The sequence below is a fragment of the Stomoxys calcitrans genome, chromosome 2 (genome assembly GCF_963082655.1).
Source record: "Stomoxys calcitrans chromosome 2, idStoCalc2.1, whole genome shotgun sequence".
In the NCBI taxonomy this organism is placed as follows: domain Eukaryota; kingdom Metazoa; phylum Arthropoda; class Insecta; order Diptera; family Muscidae; genus Stomoxys; species Stomoxys calcitrans.
In genome coordinates, this window is record NC_081553.1 from 98115376 (window position 1) to 98134026 (window position 18651).

At 36.4% G+C, this 18651-nt stretch overlaps 1 protein-coding gene across 4 annotated transcripts in view; it reads right to left on the reverse strand.

The window, feature by feature from the left end:
- LOC106093683 (glutamate receptor ionotropic, kainate 3) overlaps positions 1-18651 on the reverse strand; it is a 53722-nt gene that overhangs the window by 25587 nt on the left and 9484 nt on the right. For 3 of the 4 annotated variants that reach the window (XM_059362543.1, XM_059362541.1, XM_059362540.1), the window contains exons 7-10: positions 16765-16986; positions 16492-16698; positions 11855-11939; positions 5452-5728 (exon numbers count right to left, since the gene is read on the reverse strand). In XM_059362543.1, the coding sequence (XP_059218526.1) occupies positions 5452-5728; positions 11855-11939; positions 16492-16698; positions 16765-16986 (791 nt within the window). The remainder of the gene's footprint in view (positions 1-5451; positions 5729-11854; positions 11940-16491; positions 16699-16764; positions 16987-18651) is intronic. The other variant, XM_059362542.1, reaches the window with a different exon arrangement.

Genomic DNA, 18651 nt, shown 5'->3' on the forward strand with positions numbered 1-18651 from the left:
TTTTTTTTTATTATTTTATTATTATTTTATTTTATTTAATTATATAATAAAATTCATACAATTTCACATATATAATAATATTTAATAAAAATCTTAAAAATTATAATTTCCCGCGAAGCCATTTCGTCTTGTCTGCAGGATAAAGGTTCAGCTAAGCTGTAGAAAATTAGATTTCATATTGTTATTCTAAATTGTATTATTTAATAAAAATATCTAAAAACATTTTCTTATTAATATGATAACAAGTATTTTTTGATCATTCTGCCTCTTATTGCTTTATTATTTGTATTTAATATATCTATCGGTAATCTATTTAGAAATGTTGGTAGCGTTATTTCCAATGAGAGTTTGCCGTAGTCGTTGTTGTGTCTGGGTATATGGTATTTACCATTGTGTTTGTTCCGTGTATTCCTGGAGTGGCGTATACGTTGTAAGAATTCTGAATTGTAGAATTCTTGGGATATTGTCGCGTTGTATATACCATCGATATTAAGTATATGGAGAGTTTTAAATAGGTTGTTCTCTCTTGACGTGTTTGCATTTAATCTTGTGTCTTGTTGATTGGTTTGTGGTGTTTTGTTACTTTTGTTAAGCAGTTTAATGAGTCGATTTTGATATTTTTGGAGTACTTTGCATTGCTTTGATTTGCCCCAAGCGGTAATTCCATGCCGTAGCTGTGATTCTATCAGTGAAAAATAAGCTTGCTTTAACACAAAAAATGGTGAGCAGTTGCTTAGGTGATACAATGCGAACATAGATTTTCGTAACTTTTTCGTTAGTTGTTGGATATGTATTTTCCACTTGAAGTTGTGGTCAAGATGCACACCCAGATATTTATATGATTCAACCAATTCGATATTTGTTTTGCAACATTCATTACTTGTTACGTTTCGATTATGTAAGCAATCGAAATCATGGAATTTTATTTCCATATTTGAGTTTGGTATATGTCTAGGTCTAATGTGCATTAATTTTGTTTTTTTTGAGTTTATTATTAGGCCATTATCGTGACACCATTTACATAATTCTGTAAACTCATTTTGCATAATCTTTTCCGCTTCTTTTACATTTTTATGCGTAACTATAATAGCAGTGTCGTCTGCATATGAAAAAACTTCGCTATGTTTAAGTAATTTTACCATTTCATTTGTGTAGATAATGTACAGTATTGGTCCCAATTTTGATCCTTGAGGTACACCAAAGTTTGTTGTAATTTGGCTGCTCAACGTGTTGTCTATATTTACTCTGTAGTTTCTACAATTAAGGTAACTTTTGAACCAGTTTAGGCAAATCCCTCGTATTCCGCAGTTTTCCAAAGTATTTAGTAATTTTTCATGTGGCAAGGTGTCGAATGCTTTACTAAAATCGATAAATAAGGCTAAACACTGGTTGTTTATGTTAAGATTGCGGTTAATACAATTAGAAAACTACCCGAGAAGTTGATTTATGTTTTTGCCTCTTTGGAAGCCAAATTGATTGTTGCTAATTATTTTATGTTTAGTTAAGAAACTATTAAGTCTTCTCACCACAATTTCTTCTAATACTTTTTCTATTACCGATAAAATAGCTATGGGTCTGTAATTGTTAAGATCGGACTTGCTTCCGCTTTTGTAGATAGGCCGTACTATGGAAGTTTTTAGAATTTCCGGAACAACTGAATCATTTAGGCTTCTATTTATTAATGTGGTAATTATCGGTGTGAGACATTCAGCGTTCATTTTAATATCAATTGCTCTTATACCATCAATTCCAGGACTTTTTTTGGCGTTCAGTGTTTTTAATATGTTTAATATTTCTTCTTCATTAGCTTCCTCCATGTAGATAGTATTACACATAAGATTACTAGGACTTCTGCTGGTTTGGACATTGCAGGCATGAATTATGTTATTAACATTGTTTTCTAGTGTATAGGCAAACTTATCGGTTAAATGTTGTACGTTTTGTTTCGGAAAATTTCGTTTTATGGTTTCATCAACATTTGCAATTTTTTTACCGGTTATTCTGTTTATAATTTGCCACGTTCCACGTATGTTATTTTGGTTTTGTAGAAATTGATTGTAGTTATATTCATTTTTTGCATGATTTATTTTTTTATTTAATTTATTATTAAAGGTCTTGTAAGTATTTTCATTGGTTTTATTATTTTTGTTTTTTATCCATCTTTTGTGTAATTTATCACGGATTTCACAGCTTTTCAATATTTCATTGTTTAACCACGGGTGTGGATTACGTTTTTTTGTTTGTTTTTTTGATATGTATTCACTTTTTTTGTATATGTCTTTGAATTTTTCATTAAATTTTAAATAAATATCATTGACATTATTTGATTGGTTGATTAGTAAGGACCAATTTGTTTCAGTAACCAATTGGTTTATTTTAATATTGTTGAGTTTTACATTGGTATCACCCTGTGCGTTCTCTCTGTTTACTCTGTTAGAGTCTTTAATCTGGTCTAGACATCCCAAAAGAGCATAATGGTCGGCTATTGCTGCAGTTATCACGGCTGCATAAGCTCTTTCTCTTTTTCTGTTGCATCTTATGAAAAGGTGGTCTATGCATGTATTCGTATTGCCATTAAAGTTTTCTCTTGTTGTTTCTGAGACCATGCATTGAAGTCCATGAGAAGAGAGCATTCCAAGGTAATTTATTGTAGTAGTGTTTTTCTTTTTAATATCTATATTCATATCTCCCACAACTATTAGTTCATGTTTTTTACTTACATTGTTGATATTTTCTTCTAACTCTTTTAAGAACCTTTTTTGACTCAGTTTTGGTGGCCGATAGATTGATATGACAGAAATTATTGTATCGTGTGTAGTAGTGAGGTCTATTCTTAACGACTCGGCTGAGCTCATGTGTGTTTGTATATTGCTGTACTTAATATTCTCATTTACATATATAGCAATACCTCCTCCTCTTCCCTCTCTATTCGCAAATATTGAGCTAAATCCAGCAATTCCGTATAAAGCATTTTCATCACTTGTTATGTTAGTTTCCGATAGTATTATTAGATCTGTTTTATTAATAATATTTTTTATGTATGTTAATAACGCATTAAAATTTTTTCTAAGCGATCTTATATTAATGTGTAAGATAGATAAAGGAAAATTCATAACTTCATTTTTGATTTCACTAAAATTGTTTATAGTTTCATATATGTAATTCATTATTGCGGGATTAATATCCAAATTTTAGTTTTCTTTTTTCTGTTTCGTTTTGCTTTTGTATCGTTTGGGAAAAAAAATTGTTTATCTTTTGCAAAAAATATTTTATATATCTTTGGTTTGGCTTTTTTTTAAGCATTAGATTCTAATTATTTATAGATTCGAGATCCGTTGAGTTTTGTAAAATAATAAAAGACGAGTTTTCATTTTTCCTAGCATGTATACATCCATTACGCACCCACACATATTTCCACCCACTTTCCTTTGCTTTTAATTTTGCTGCCCATAAAGGCGCTTATTGTACAGAGTTAACTCATCATTTATGTATACGTATCCATCGCTTTCAATTTCTGCTTCTCCTCTCACCACACTTGATTTAATTCGATGGCCTCGCAAACTGCTCATAATCTCTTTCTTCTTATTAAGAGATGTAAACTCTACAACTATTTTCTTTTTTCGTTTTATTTTAAAGGCTCTGCTTATATGATCTTTACTCATTTCTACTCCCAAAGCATCCGCTATTCTCTTTACAACCACTTCAGATTCAATATCCATATCTTCCACGTTGCTAATTTCAATGTTTCTCTCAATATATTGTTGTTCAAGTCTTTGTACCCGTTTGTTAAGCTCTTCGATTTGCTCTGCTTTTTCCTTGTCCTTCCTCTGCAGTTCACTCACTTGTGCTGCTATGGTCGCTACATTTTTGTTCATCTCTGCTAATGCTGAATCCATATGCGATTTGAGATCATTGCTTAGAGATGATATACTTGTTGCTATAAGCTGTAAGCTGCTCTTGAGGTCGACCATTCCGGATTTGAGTTCGGCAATGTCTTCACGTGTATTCACTGGCTCGTTGCTGCTGCTGTTGTTTGTGTTGATAGATGTGACTTCTGTGTCTTTGAAACGTTTGTTGTTGTTGTTGTTAGATTCATCGTCTTCTCTTTGCTGCTTGTTTTGTTTGCTGCTGTGTGGCTGTTGTTCGCCTGTATTTGTTTTTGGCGATTCGTTGCTCTGGCTTGTGTTGTTTGTGTCGCCGAAGACAAATGTCTTGTATGCATTGTTGGGGGATTTTCTTGGTTTGCATATATGACATTTCCAATCGTTTTTTTTAGTTTGACTCATGCTTACATGAGAACTTTCAGAAAGGGAACAACAAGGGCTATGATGAAAACTGCGATTACAATGATAGCACCGCACGAATTGTATTGTTGTTATAGGTAAAGAACATTGAGCACACTTGTTGCATGGAACTTGTAATAGTGACATGTTAAGAATTATCAAAAACTCTATGTACCACGATAGGGAAAATAAAAAGTTGGTAATTTAGTCGACTGTTTTTTGCTTTAAGAGAGCATAAAATATTCGGTGATGCGCAGTTTAAAATACACGTCTGTTCGCTTTGGTTGCTACAGCTCGAAATTTTCTCTAAAGACAAAATTTCTATGAAATTTTCTCTAAAGACAAAATTTCTATGAAATTTTCTCTAAAGACAAAATTTCTATGAAATTTTCTCTAAAGACAAAATTTCTATGAAATTTTCTCTAAAGACAAAATTTCTATGAAATTTTCTCTAAAGACAAAATTTCTATGAAATTTTCTCTAAAGACAAAATTTCTATGAAATTTTCTCTAAAGACAAAATTTCTATGAAATTTTCTCTAAAGACAAAATTTCTATGAAATTTTCTCTAAAGACAAAATTTCTATGAAATTTTCTCTAAAGACATAATTTCTATGAAATTTTATCTAAAGACAAAATTTCTATGAAATTTTATCTAAAGACAAAATTTCTATGAAATTTTATCTAAAGACAAAATTTCTATGAAATTTTATCTAAAGACAAAATTTCTATGAAATTTTATCTAAAGACAAAATTTCTATGAAATTTTATCTAAAGACAAAATTTCTATGAAATTTTATCTAAAGACAAAATTTCTATGAAATTTTATCTAAAGACAAAATTTCTATGAAATTTTATCTAAAGACAAAATTTCTATGAAATTTTATCTAACGACAAAATTTCTATGAAATTTTATCTAACGACAAAATTTCTATGAAATTTTATCTAAAGACAAAATTTCTATGAAATTTTATCTAAAGACAAAATTTCTGTGAAATTTTATCTAAATACAAAATTTATATTTTTTCTCTTATTTTTCCTTAATACGTAGAGCTTCATAGCCAGCTGACAAAGTAAACCAATTTGAGCTTATAGAAGCTGAGTGAGTGTGTTTTATGTTTTCTTAACCTCCACCCTTATATCCACAATGCACAATTTGTACTACTTACTTTGGTGCTAATTCGGAGCCCTGTTGCAGCAGTGTTCCCATGGCATACCAAAAGCAATTTATAAAAGTAAATTGGTTCTCTAGTTCCGTAGGCTCTTCAATGCAAGGATACGGATTATCCCACTCCGGTGGCGATAGACGACTCAGTACAAACATACTCAGCGAGACCGCAACATAGGCAATGCCCAGCCACAGCCAAACGTCGCCCGAAAATGGTGACATAAAGGAGAACAGCTTTGGTGGCTCCTTCATGGGTTTGCGAAATAAGATGGCTATGCCTGTTTGAAAGCAGAAAAAGAAGAAACAAAAACAAACATTCAAACTAGTGTTAGGCTATCAACTGACTAAAATAAATTGGTTACTTTTAGCCAAGAGCATTCAAGGACAGCCACAGGACTGCAAGGCATGGCTGGTTTAATGTCAATGCTGCCGTGTTCAACAGTACAACTCATTGCTGCATGCTTAGTGTCCTTGTGAGCAGTGAATAAGCACAGTAGTGGTTGCTGTTGTTGTTGTGGTAGTAGTGTTCATTCAGCCACCCTAACCACAAGAATCATTATCATCATCATCGTCATCGTCATCGTCCTCATCATTATCATTAGAGAAAATACATTGTGTGCATGAGCTATTCATTGTGACATGCGTTAGAAGAGATATGAAACGATTTTATTCTTGCATTCTTTATTCGAAAGGATTTTCACTCATTAATGAGCTATGCACTGAGAGAAACTAATGCCAAAAAATTTGTGAAACAGGTACGGGCATGTTAAGTTCGACTCAGCCGAATCGTACATACCCTCCTCCAAAGATAGCATTTATGAAGCTATTTGCAGTAACTTAAAGAGGTAATGAAAGGACAAACAATAAATCCCACAGATTTTCTTAAAGAGAGAAGAGTGGTTCCAATACTTTCTCACCTGCCACTGTCAAGATCTAACGAATCTTACGAGGATGAATTAATGGCGGTATTAGCAGACGAGGCTAATAGACCGGTGGTGGAAGTTCTGAATCCGGTTTCTACAGATAAGTCTCCACCATTGTAAGGCTGCTTCGGCGGCACTTAAGGTGCTCCTGATGGCAAGGGGATTTGACGTGGTTCTTATCCAGGATCTATGGATGAGTGGAGGAATGGCTCGTGGACTAAGAATTCTGGTATTTAAACAACTCTAGGGTACGGGAAATGGGAGACAGAGAGCCTGTATTCTCGCAAAGAATACTCTTAATGTTTTTCTTCTTCCGTCGCTAAGCACTGAAGATTCAGTTGTAGCCAACCTTGAAATAAATAAGTCTCATTATTGGCTGGCTTCCCTATATATGACATACGATTCAGAAATGCCTCCTTCAAATCTTAAGTTGCTGGTTGAAGCCGCTTCTGTAAGGAAGAAGGGCCTCTATGTAGGAAGTGATGCTAATGCACATTACCAGATATGGGGAAGTTCGGATGTCAACGAAAGGAGGAAGCTGCTTATCGAATATATTATCAGTAGCAATCTGGCGATTTGTAATAAAGGGGATAAGCCGACCTTTATTACCAGGAACAGCCAGAGGTACTAGATATTACCTTTTTATCGGAAGATATAAGCGCATGAATATGCGACTGTGAAGTGTTGGATGACCACAGCCTCTCTGATCATCGTTATATTAGTTTCAGCCTTGGAGAAAATACTGCAAATGTGGTCCCTCCCCTAAACAGAAGAAAGACGGATTGGGATAAATTTCGGAACAAATTCTGCTCGTCTATATCTTCTAGACCAGAGAAGAAGTGTGCGGATCACGAAGGCCCTGAGTGACTCGCTTGTGTCAACATGTCCTAGTGCCAAGCCAAGGGGCAAACAGCGACCGCCATGGTGGACCCCAGAGCTGGTTGGTCTAAGGAAGGACTGCAGAAAATGCTTCAACAGGGCGAAAGCCACAAGAGCACCACACGATTGGAACAAATATAAGGTTGAGCTAAGAAAATATAGGGGCCAGCAGAGAAAGGCCCAGAAAAAATCCTGGGTAGAATTCTGCAGCTCTGTGGAAGATACATCTGAGGCCTCTAGGCTAAGCAAAATCCTATCCTCAAGACCTATTACAGTAGCGTATATTTAGAAGTCCGAGAATGTAAGGAGAATGTCCAGTGAGGAAACAATAGAACCACTCGTTGATACACATTTCCCGGGAAATTCTCAAACGGACAACGTGGCGCCAGAAGAGGTTGTCACTGGTATGCATTCTTCGGAGGTTATTAGGGAAATTGTGTCTGAGCCGAAAATCCTTTATGCGATTAGAAGTTTCGACTCCTTTAAGTCGACAGGCCCTGATGATGTATCACCGGCTGAATTACAAGTTGTGTCTGATAGACTGGTTCCTTGGCATAGGGAGATATACTCTGCTTTATGAGCATGTCATATATACCTGTGGGATGGAGGGACATGAAAGTCATTTTCATTCCGAAAGCAGGAAAACCTTAACACACGAAGGCGAGAAATTTTCGTTCTATTAGTCTGTCACCCTTTAAGTTAAAAACTCTTGAGAGGTTGATAGAAACATATCTTAGGGCAAAGGTCCCTGGAGGTCACCTGTCGCGGCAGCAGCAAATTCAATGAAGCAGCAGGAGTTGGAGTTTCTAGGCATCAATTCTACCGTAAGAAAGTTTATTAATAAAAAATGCATTACGGCAGGCTTGGCATCTGAGGATCTAAAAAGTTAGGTCAGCAGTGGAACACCTCAAGGAGGTCTGCTGTCTCCTCTACTTTGGAAGATAGCCATGAACAATATATTATTATCTCTTGAAGGAAAGGCGTAAAAGTGGTAGCGTACGCTGATGACGTGGCAAATGCGGTTAGGGAAAAGTTTCCCAGCACTCTAAGAGATATACTTCAGGAAGCTCTACGTACAACAGCAAAGTGGGCTACCGAAAGTGGTCTAGGTATACATACGTGCAAGACAGAAGTAGTTCTTTCAGCAGGAGATATAAATTGCCTACAGTGGAACCAGTGGAGAGAATGTTCCATTTACAGAATGCGCAAAATACCTGGATGTTTTGCTGGACAGGAAACAGAACCAACATTTTGGAAAGGAAGGCCACTCTTGCCCTATACACCTGCAAGAGAGCCATTAGCAATAGTTGGGGGTTTAGACTGCGCGTCATGTGTTGGGTATATACTGTAGTTGTCAGACCTATAATGCTATATGGTGTTGTGGTCTGCTGGACGGCGCTTCAAAAGTCCAACTATTGTCCTTGAAAGACGAAGCTACTATACGTGGTCTAGCCATCTAAAAAGGACAGCTGCTTCCCTGGAATGAGTGAAAGGTCCCATTACAGAAAACTCAAAATAGCTAGGTGTTTTTCTAAATAGGAAATTGAACTACAAATCCCACATTTTCGAGGGATAAAGAAAGGCAACTCTTGGCATATTCACCTGCAAGAGAGCCAGTGACAAACGATGGGATTTTAAGCCGTATGTCATGCACGGACTTCATATTGCAGTTGCCAGACCTGTAATGCTATATGGTGTTGTGCTTTGTTGGACTGCGGTTTAAAAGTTCACCTATTGTTGAATTCTAAGCTAGAACAAAATAGTGACCAGTTTGTGCATCACAGCAGCATCTGATGATCTGAATAAATCATCACTGATAAACTAGAAGTGATTATATCGAGAAGGTTATCAGACCAAACTTGGTTAACCCGAAGCCTTTCGAGTCGACGCAGTCCGTGTTAAGGGAGTGGACGGCGAATGCCCATGCAACATTGTGGAACAGCGAAACGGTCGGTAGGACGGCAAAAAACCTATGGGGGGGATCCAGATCGTGAGAAGACGATGCTATTACTGAAAGGAAGCAAGAAGAAGGTCAGTATAGCTATTGGTATCATAACGGGACATATAGCACTACGAGCTCACTTATGTAAAATCGGTGCGGCAAGTGATAGCATGTGCGGGGAAGATGATGGCAAATTTCTCAAATATACACGAGTGCTGTCCGATTTCGGTTTAAACTCATGGTAAGGGACCTTCTTTTCATAGCAGAGTCCGAACGGTACGCCGCAGTGCTACACCTCTTTGGATACCTCACAAAGGTCGCCAGTACTGGGAGGGTATAGCCACCGCTGAACATGTTTACACTCTCCTATATACGAGGACTACTATGAGATGGGGCTATACTAACTTCGTCGTTCCGTTTGTAACTCATCGAACTTTTGATCTGAGACTCAACAAAGTTTATATATTCTTGATCGTCTTGCAATTCTAAGTCGATTTAGCCATGTACTCCGATGAGTCTGTCTGTCGAAAGCACGCTAACTTTCGAGCGCTTGAAGCTGTGCACTTGAAATTTTCCACAAATGCTTAGTATTAGTGTAGATATTGGGATTGTATATGGGCCATATCGGTCCATGTTTTGATATAGCGGCCTTATACAACGATTTCGTATCTTGACTTCTTGGGCTTCTAGAGGGCCTAATTCTTATCCGATTTGGCTGAAATTTAGCACAAGGTGTTTTGCATTTTTCAAGTTTTTTCCGTGTTAGGGCGAAGATCATTAAATTTTACAATTCTTGATTGTTTCTCTTTCGAGACGAGCTCGATGATCGGAAATGCAAATGGAAAAGGAAAGCCAAAAATAGCAACATACACCAATCACTATGGGTCGCGTTTCGTCTTTGGTTAGAAGACTTGTCAACCATATTAGGTGTGATGGCTTCAAGGGTCGTGCGTTGGTATGTTGTATTTAAATCGTATTAATAGCGAAAACGCATCTATGATACAATTACCATATTAACAACGCTCGACAACCCTGTCTATTAGCTGTACTTTTCCCAATGCATGTATTTTTGTGTTATGAGAGACATTCTTTCTGTGACAAAATACACTTCTTCTGCACTACACATTATTTTGTGCATCTGTTGGAAGTCATACAGTTCATATAGCCTGTGGTTAATACGACGCCTATATTCTCCAATAACGCAAACTGGTCCATATTTTTTACGAAGAATCTTTCTCTCAAATACTCCAAGCACTGCCTTGTCTGCTTTCACAAGTACCCATGCTATAACAACACAGGTAGTATCAGTGTCCTGTATACCCTCTACCATGGATGGCATTTGTTGTTTCCTTTCCGGTATCTCTTTTTATGCAAACAAAGGATAAAAGAAAAGAATTGCTACGCTATTGAAGCTATATCAAGTTAATCCACCCATAATTGAATTGAATGTTGAAGACCAAAGTAAATGTCATCGTGTGAAATTTCAGCCAATTCGAATAAGAATTGTGCGTTTTAGAAGCTCAAGAAGTATAATATGGAGATCGGTTTATATGGGAGCTGTATCAGGCCATAGAGCGATTAAGACTATATTTGATACGCATGTTGAAGGTCATGGGAGCAGGCATTGTACGAAATTTTGAGCCAAATTTGCTCGACTCCGCAGCATTGGATGGAACTAGTCGAAATAACCTTTTTTTGCAGTGCTCGATCTGGCGGAGAAACGGTTTCTATACAACCATCAACAAGATTGACATTTTGGTCTATTGTAAGGATTTGAAAAGCGTGAAAAACCTCTATAATAAAGGCTATCCAGATTCCACATCATTTTTTAATACACGATTTTTACTTTCTTTATCATTTGTTGTTTTTCAGTGTATCTCATTTATTTACCATTAATTGGAGCTGCATCACAAATTGTTTTAGAAAAATGGATACAAACATGAATATATGAATGAACAGAAATAGTCCACCTAATTGGATAGGGATATCTAATATTTTTGTTTTTTTTTAATATCCAGACATTTTTAATTTTTTGTTTCACAATAAAGTGTTATTTAAAACCTTTTTTCTAACAAAAAACTATCAAAAATCTTTAAATGTTGATATTATTTTGAAATAGTCTCAAAGAAATTTTTTTTAATTTAGTTCGAACTATATAAACTTTCTTAGAAAATTTTGAAAAAAATTTCAACTTTGAAAAGCCAAATTTGCCTCACAATTTTTCCCTTTTGCATCAAAGCTGACAACCCTAGTGCTTTAGCATTTGTGAGAGTTGAAAGTGAATACAAATCAGTCCTTTTGTCGGAGATATTCACACATAAACATGACTACATCAGGCAATGGAACGTACACTTAAGGACTGTTGATGGTGTTCATGATGAATGGCATGGCAGTAACAGTTTCATCAAGGATACTTCTTGTACCAAAGGCTTTAATGAGTCCACCACGAATGCTTACATTACCATTTTCACACTTGGCAGCTTTTATACATTCTCTCATCATTCATTTCCACTGCTTGTTATTGTTGATCTGTTTTGTTTTCTTGCTTCCGTGTGACAACGAGTGATGGCAATGTAATTGGATGCACTTGCATTCAAGGATTTAGCCCCAAACATTGGCTGTGGCTCATACACCAGCCTACAAATTCACATGAAACTTACCTAGATTCATAAAGGGTATTGTAAAGTCTACACCACTCTCACGATCCGAAGTCATTGTTAAGTCAGTTATACCGAGATCGGCACGCTGAAAGAAAACGGAAATGATAACGTGAATAAAATGAATATCATATTGAATGAGAAAATGAGTAACATAATGTGAAAGGACTAAGAAGAATGAACGATGTTGCTCCAGACTAGAAAGAGCATCGTTCTCCTTACAATGTTGTAAAATTGCTTTGAAACTAAACAAAAAGGGAAAGGCAAAAGTCGGGCGGTGCAGACTATCTTACACCTACATTAAAAGAGGAAATTGGAAGCTTTATATAAATTTGAACCCATTTCTATGAACTCGAGAAACACAGAAAAAACTTTCCTGTCAAATTTCGAGTGAATTTTGATATACTTATCATTGGGTATAGCTCTCATCCATCTGGATGTTATAAACAAATGCACTAAGTTATAAAACGCTGTACCACAGTAGTGCTATCTTCTTTCTTATATATAAAAATCAATTTGTGTTTGTTTGTGTGTTCCTTGTAGACTCAAAAACGGCTGAACCGATTTTCTTGAAATTTTCACGAATGGTGCAAAAGATCCCGTGGTGAAAATAGGGTACTACATTTTTATACCCTCCACCATAGGATGGGGGGTATACTAATTTTGTCATTCTGTATGTAACTACTCGAAATATTCCTCTGAGACCCCATAAAGTATATATATTCTTGATCGTCGCAACATTTTATGTCGATCTAGCCATGTCCGTCCGTCTGTCCGTCCGTCCGTCTGTCTGTCGAAAGCACGCTCACTTCAGAAGGAGTAAAGCTAGCCGCTTGAAATTTTGCACAAATACTTCTTATTAGTGTAGGTCAGTTGGTATTGTAAATCGGACATATCGGTTCATGTTTTGATATAGCTGCCATATAAGCCGATCTTGGGTCTTGACTTCTTTCTTTAGAGGGCGCAATTCCCATCCGATTTGATTGAAATTATGCACATAGTGTTTTAGTATCACTTCTAACAACTGTACTAAGTATGATTCAATGCGGTGCATAACCTGATATAGCTGCCATATAAACCGATCTGGGATCTTGACTTCTTGAGCCTCTAGAGGCAATTATTATGGAAGAAGAAATTATTATCCGATTTGCCTGAAATATTGTATAACGGATCCTCTTATGACCATCAACATACGTGTTAATTATGGTCTGAATCGGTTTATAGCCCGATACAGCTCCCATATAAATCGATCTCTCTATTTTACTTCTTGAGCCCCAAAGGGTGCAATTCTTATTCGAATTATCTGACATTTTACACAGGTCTCCAACATATAATTTAATTGTATTCCAAAGCGCACCATATCTTGATATCGCTCTAATAGCAGAGCAAATCTTTTGTTATATCCTGTTTTGCCAAAGAAGAGATGGAAAAGAAATCGACAAATGCGATCCATGGTGGAGGGTATATAAGATTCGGCCCGGCCGAACTTAACAAGCTTTTACTTGTTTGATATATGACCCTCCCCCTTACCCTAATTTTTGCATTGACATCGAGGGGGCTTTGAACAATGTGCGGAGTGACACTCTGATCCAATCCTTAGACCAGTACCGGATGGACCCGGTCCTTAGAGACTGGATAAACCATATACTAAGGAACAGGTGGATAAATTGTGTGTCCAATGGTATAAATATAATGAGAAAGTGGCACAGGGCACGCCACAGGGGACATTTTGTCGCCACTCCTATGGGTGACCATATGCTGACTTAGGAGGGATTTGAACCCGTCTGCTGCGCAGACGATGTTATAATACTTCTAAGAGGAAAGAATCCGAAGGGCAAAAAGGGTCTTGCATATGGCATATGACTGGGCTAGACCCAGAGGTCTCAATGTTAACCCAGAGAAGACTGAAATATGCCTGTTCACGAGGAAGACGAAGTTGGGCCAATTTGACGCACCACGTTTACTCAATAAGATGATTTCGATATCTGACAAGGTCAAATACTTAGCTGTGATCTTGGACAGGAAACTGAATTGGAAGTCTCACATTCAGGAGCGTACTTAAAAGGCTGACAGATGAGGCGACGATAGGAAACCTGGAAGGAAGTGGAGAGGTTTCCTATCGGAAACCTGGAAGGAAGTGGAGAGGTTTCCGATCGGATACCTTAGATGAACATTGAAGTCGAGTGCGACGCACTGCTGCCAGCGGCATAGTCTTAGTTTGACGAAACCCTAGTATTGCCATCTGGAAGATCATGTTACACGGATGGATCAAAGCTAGAGGACAGAGTGGGCCTGGGGGTTTACATTGAAAACCCAAGGGCTGACATCTGTTTTAGACTGCCTGACCATAATACAGACTGCCTGACCATAATCCGGGCGATCACGGAATGCGAGAGGTGGTATGGTCCTTATGCGAGGACGTCGAGTGTGAACATCTTTAAGGACAGTAAAATTGCCATAAAGACAACAACAACCAGGACGGTAAGGCCACAAACAGTCTTGCAGTGTAAGAAGGAGATCAACACCTTCTGAAGAAGCTAAACGGTTGCTTGGACGGCTAAAATCCTATGGGGAGATCCAGATCGTAAGAAGGCGAGGAAGGAAGGAAGTAAGAAGGAGGTCAGTAAGGAAGTAAGAAGGAGGTCAGTAGAGCTTTTGGTATCATAGCGGTACACATAGGACTATGAGCTCACTTATGTAAAATCGGTGCGGCAAGTGATAGCATGTGTAGGGCATATGGGGAAGATGATGAGACGTTAGAGCATTTGCTTTGTCATTGCGTGGTTTTCGCGTCTAACATATACCGTCACTTAGGTAGGGACACAATACCAGACATGAACCAACTTAGGTGCATAGCATGGAAAACAATTAAGGATTTTTTAAGTAGCACGCAATTCCTAACTTAGATTTTCTTCCTCGAGCTTACTTTTTTTTACACAACAAGCCGATTACTGGCTTTGGTATATGTCCATAGTGGTATGGGGCGGATTAACATCCGCACCTTTTTTACATTCTATCCTAACCTAAACCCTTGCAAAAAGTGTTTTGCACCTAACAATATTTGTAGCCTCCACAGCAAATTTACTAAAAAAATGCTGATTTTGAAATCATCTTTGGTCAAAAGGGGTATTTGAGGATTTTTGTAAAAACTTCGGTCACCAAGGGCCTTGATCTAGAAAGCACAGCATCATCTCCAATAACAAAGTGGATATTTAAATTCCTTGTGAGTTGGATGATCCTATTTAATTTCTTGTATATGTAATTCTAAATCTTGGGTCAATTATATATCTGCTTACAGTGAGTTCGAAAAATTGCCAAAATTTTTAAATAAATTAAAATTTCAAAATTATTTTGGGCGTGTGTTGTTTCTGAATCTTAAATAAAAACTCATCAAACACCGATACAGGCAAACGAGGTTGTATAAAACTCATCACCCAATATGTATACCAGAATATACTTATTTGGCTCATTTTCTTTCTTTGGGTTTAATTTATTTTATTTTACTTCATTTTACTTTACTTTATTTTATCTTATTTTATTTTATTTTACTTTTTTCTTTCATTTTATTTTATTTTATTTTATTTTATTTTATTTTATTTTATTTTATTTTATTTTATTTTATTTTATTTTATTTTATTTTATTTTATTTTATTTTATTTTATTTTATTTTATTTTATTTTATTTTATTTTATTTTATTTTATTTTATTTTATTTTATTTTATTTTATTTTATTTTATTTTACTTCATTTTATTTTATTGTATTTTATTTTATTTTTATTATTTTATTTTAATTTAATTTTTTTAGTTTTTTTTTTATTTTATTTCACATCATTCTATTCAATATTATACCCCAAGATTGCTATCAGTTTGATGCTGCACATTTACTTGCAAATAAATAATGCAAATCACATTATGCCACCATTCCCCTCTCCCTTGATTGCAAAATTATCTAAATGGTTTATTTGAACATAAAGTTCTAATTTTGCATAAAAATACATCTTTACAAAACAGCCACAGACAATGGCCAAATGCAGATAATAAATCTTCATAACAAATAAGAGATCTCCTCCATCGCATATCTTGCAGGATGTGGTATACAGAAAGGAAGCGCATACCCATCTACAACGTGCTGACGTTGGAAAGCCATAACTGTGTATTCTATTCAAAAATGCGCATAAATGAGACTGTGGCGAAACAAATGGCCAAAGCATTGAGTTTATGGTTTTATACTCCTCGTCCTCCTGCTCCTCTTGTGCACCATATCAGTTTAAGCAGATACGATAGTGAAGATAAGTTAAAGTCATGCTGTGCAAAATATCTTCCTTCACATCTTGTTTGGATGTCACAGCATTAACTTTAACATGAAATGTGGATGAAGCGAATTCAAATTTACTGTCACTTTTGAACAGCATTAAAGATTTGTTGGCAAAATAGGACCCAAGTGAACTAAATGGAATTTTATTTTGAAAATACAAGAAAGTCTCATTCGAAGGAAATTTTTTACTTTAGACCTTTAAATAAAAAGGAAGATTGTGTGCAAATCTTTTATTGGCCATAACATTTAATATCTGGCATTTTTCTTTTGCCAATCTATCATCGAAATATGACTATTAAGCCTATTAGTCGAATACTCTACTTACCCCTTCGATTATTTCTAAAATCATGCCGTTCCATTTTCCCGTAGCCTTGTCAAGACTTCCGTATTTGTTATCTTCTTGCAGACGAAATGTATAGGAAAATCCCAGCTTTTTGCCCAACTCTTCGATGAGTTCTATGCCAAAACCTTCGAATTGATCATTGCCTTCCAGTTTGGTAGGGACATCTTTCAGCATGCCGTAAGGTTCACTCTGCAAAAGAGAAATAAAAAATTCATATTGCGTTTTTTATAACCCCTCTCATTTGGATTCACTTACAATGGCAGTTATTACCACAAAGCTTTTATTAACCAATGATCGCATATCTAAATCCCCACTGGCTATAGTTGGTGGTCGATCAATGACCACACCATCTTCGGGTTTCCATGTTCCGATTTTTTGCATACCCGATACAGTTAGCTCTACCACCTCTAGAGCAAAGGAACTACGCACACCCTCACGGTCGAATTTGATTTCACCACTTAAACCTTCAATACTTAGCTGTGAAGAATCAAAAAAAAAATAAGTTTTTTGATATTAAAAACCAGAGTTTTTCGATAACCAGTGGTCGTGAGCCGCAATTAATCTGCCAAAAGTACACAACTGTGGTTCTAGAGAGAACCTTTAAGTTCTCCAACAAGTTGAAACGTGCTTTATTCGACCGAGCCAAAACTTAGGTACTCAACACCATGGATACCGCTAAAAATGTAAAAAATGCAAATTTTGCCCATGAACATTCCACTAAGGAACAGGGGCAATCTTCTCCGATATAAATGAGTGCAGTCCGATTTAAGTTTAAGCTCAATGATAAGGGGCCTCCTTTTTATAGTCGAGTCCGAACGGCGTGCCGCAGTGCGACACCTCTTTGGAGAGAAGTTTTACATGGCATAGTACCTCACAAATGTTGCCAGCATTAGGAGGGGAATTGATTGCGGCTTCTATTGTCTCAAAAAGTCATAACGGGATATCGGTTTTTAGTGCGGCCTATGTCAGTGGTACTGATAGTGGAAGTTATAGCTAAAGTCGTTGTGCCAAATTTCGGCAAAATCAGGTGAAAATGAAGTCTTCTATACGCCCAAGATGTCAAATGGTTTGTATGGGGCCTATATCAGCATAAAGATTGTTTTGAACCTTGACGCGGATTTTGGAAGTCAGAACCAAATTTCAGTCAAATTGAGACTTCAAGGGGCTCAAGAAGTCAAATCTTCGAATCAGTTTATATTAGGGTTTATCGGTATATCGACCGATACAGGTCATACTTTGCACAGATGATTCTTACAAAATTTAGCAAAATCGGATAAAAATTGAGTCCTCTAGATGCTTTTAGATTTTGATGGGGGCTATATTCAACTCTGAACCGATATGGCCCATTTGCAATCCCTAAAAAGGATCAGGGCAAAATTTCAAGTCGATATTTTTATTCGTTCGAACGCTATCGTGATTTCGATAGACGGACGGACATAGCTAGATTGACTCAGAATGTCAAGACGTTTAAGAATTTTTCCAAATTTTAAAGATTCGATACAATGATAAGAACACTTAATTGAAAGATGATAAATTTTCCAACTTTTTAGGAAACATTTCCCTTGGTGAAAGATATTTTCCTTGATATTAAGGATTTCTTATTTTAAATGTTAGGCAAAGAAATCCTTCACTTCGCGACTTCTTATTAAAGACAAAAATCAAAAATTTAAGGTCAAAATAGCCTTAGACAAACGATTGCATCTTTATTTTAAAGTTTTCGTTCTTTGGCTCATTTTCATATCTGAAATTCTAGAAATAATGAAAATTCTTAAATTTTTGGAAATTTTTTTTCTGTGTACTTTGTAGGGTCTCAGATCAATATTTCGAGCTGTTACAAACGGAATGACAAGATAAGTATACTTCTCCTTCTATGCTGGCAGCGGCACAGTGTACAGGATGTAGAGTGTGAACATCTTTACGGAAAGAAAACTGCCCATCTGCCCATGGCTATAACAACCTGGAAGATAAGGTCACGAACAGTCTTGGAGTGCAAAAAGGCGAAAAATGTCTTCTCAGAGGATGGCACGACCCGCATTCTTTAAGTGTCGGGCCATAGCGGAAAAAGAGGGAATAAAAGAGCAGACATTTGGCAGTGAAGGCCGGAGGACTGCCGTCAAAAAACTTGATTAACCCGAAGCCTAT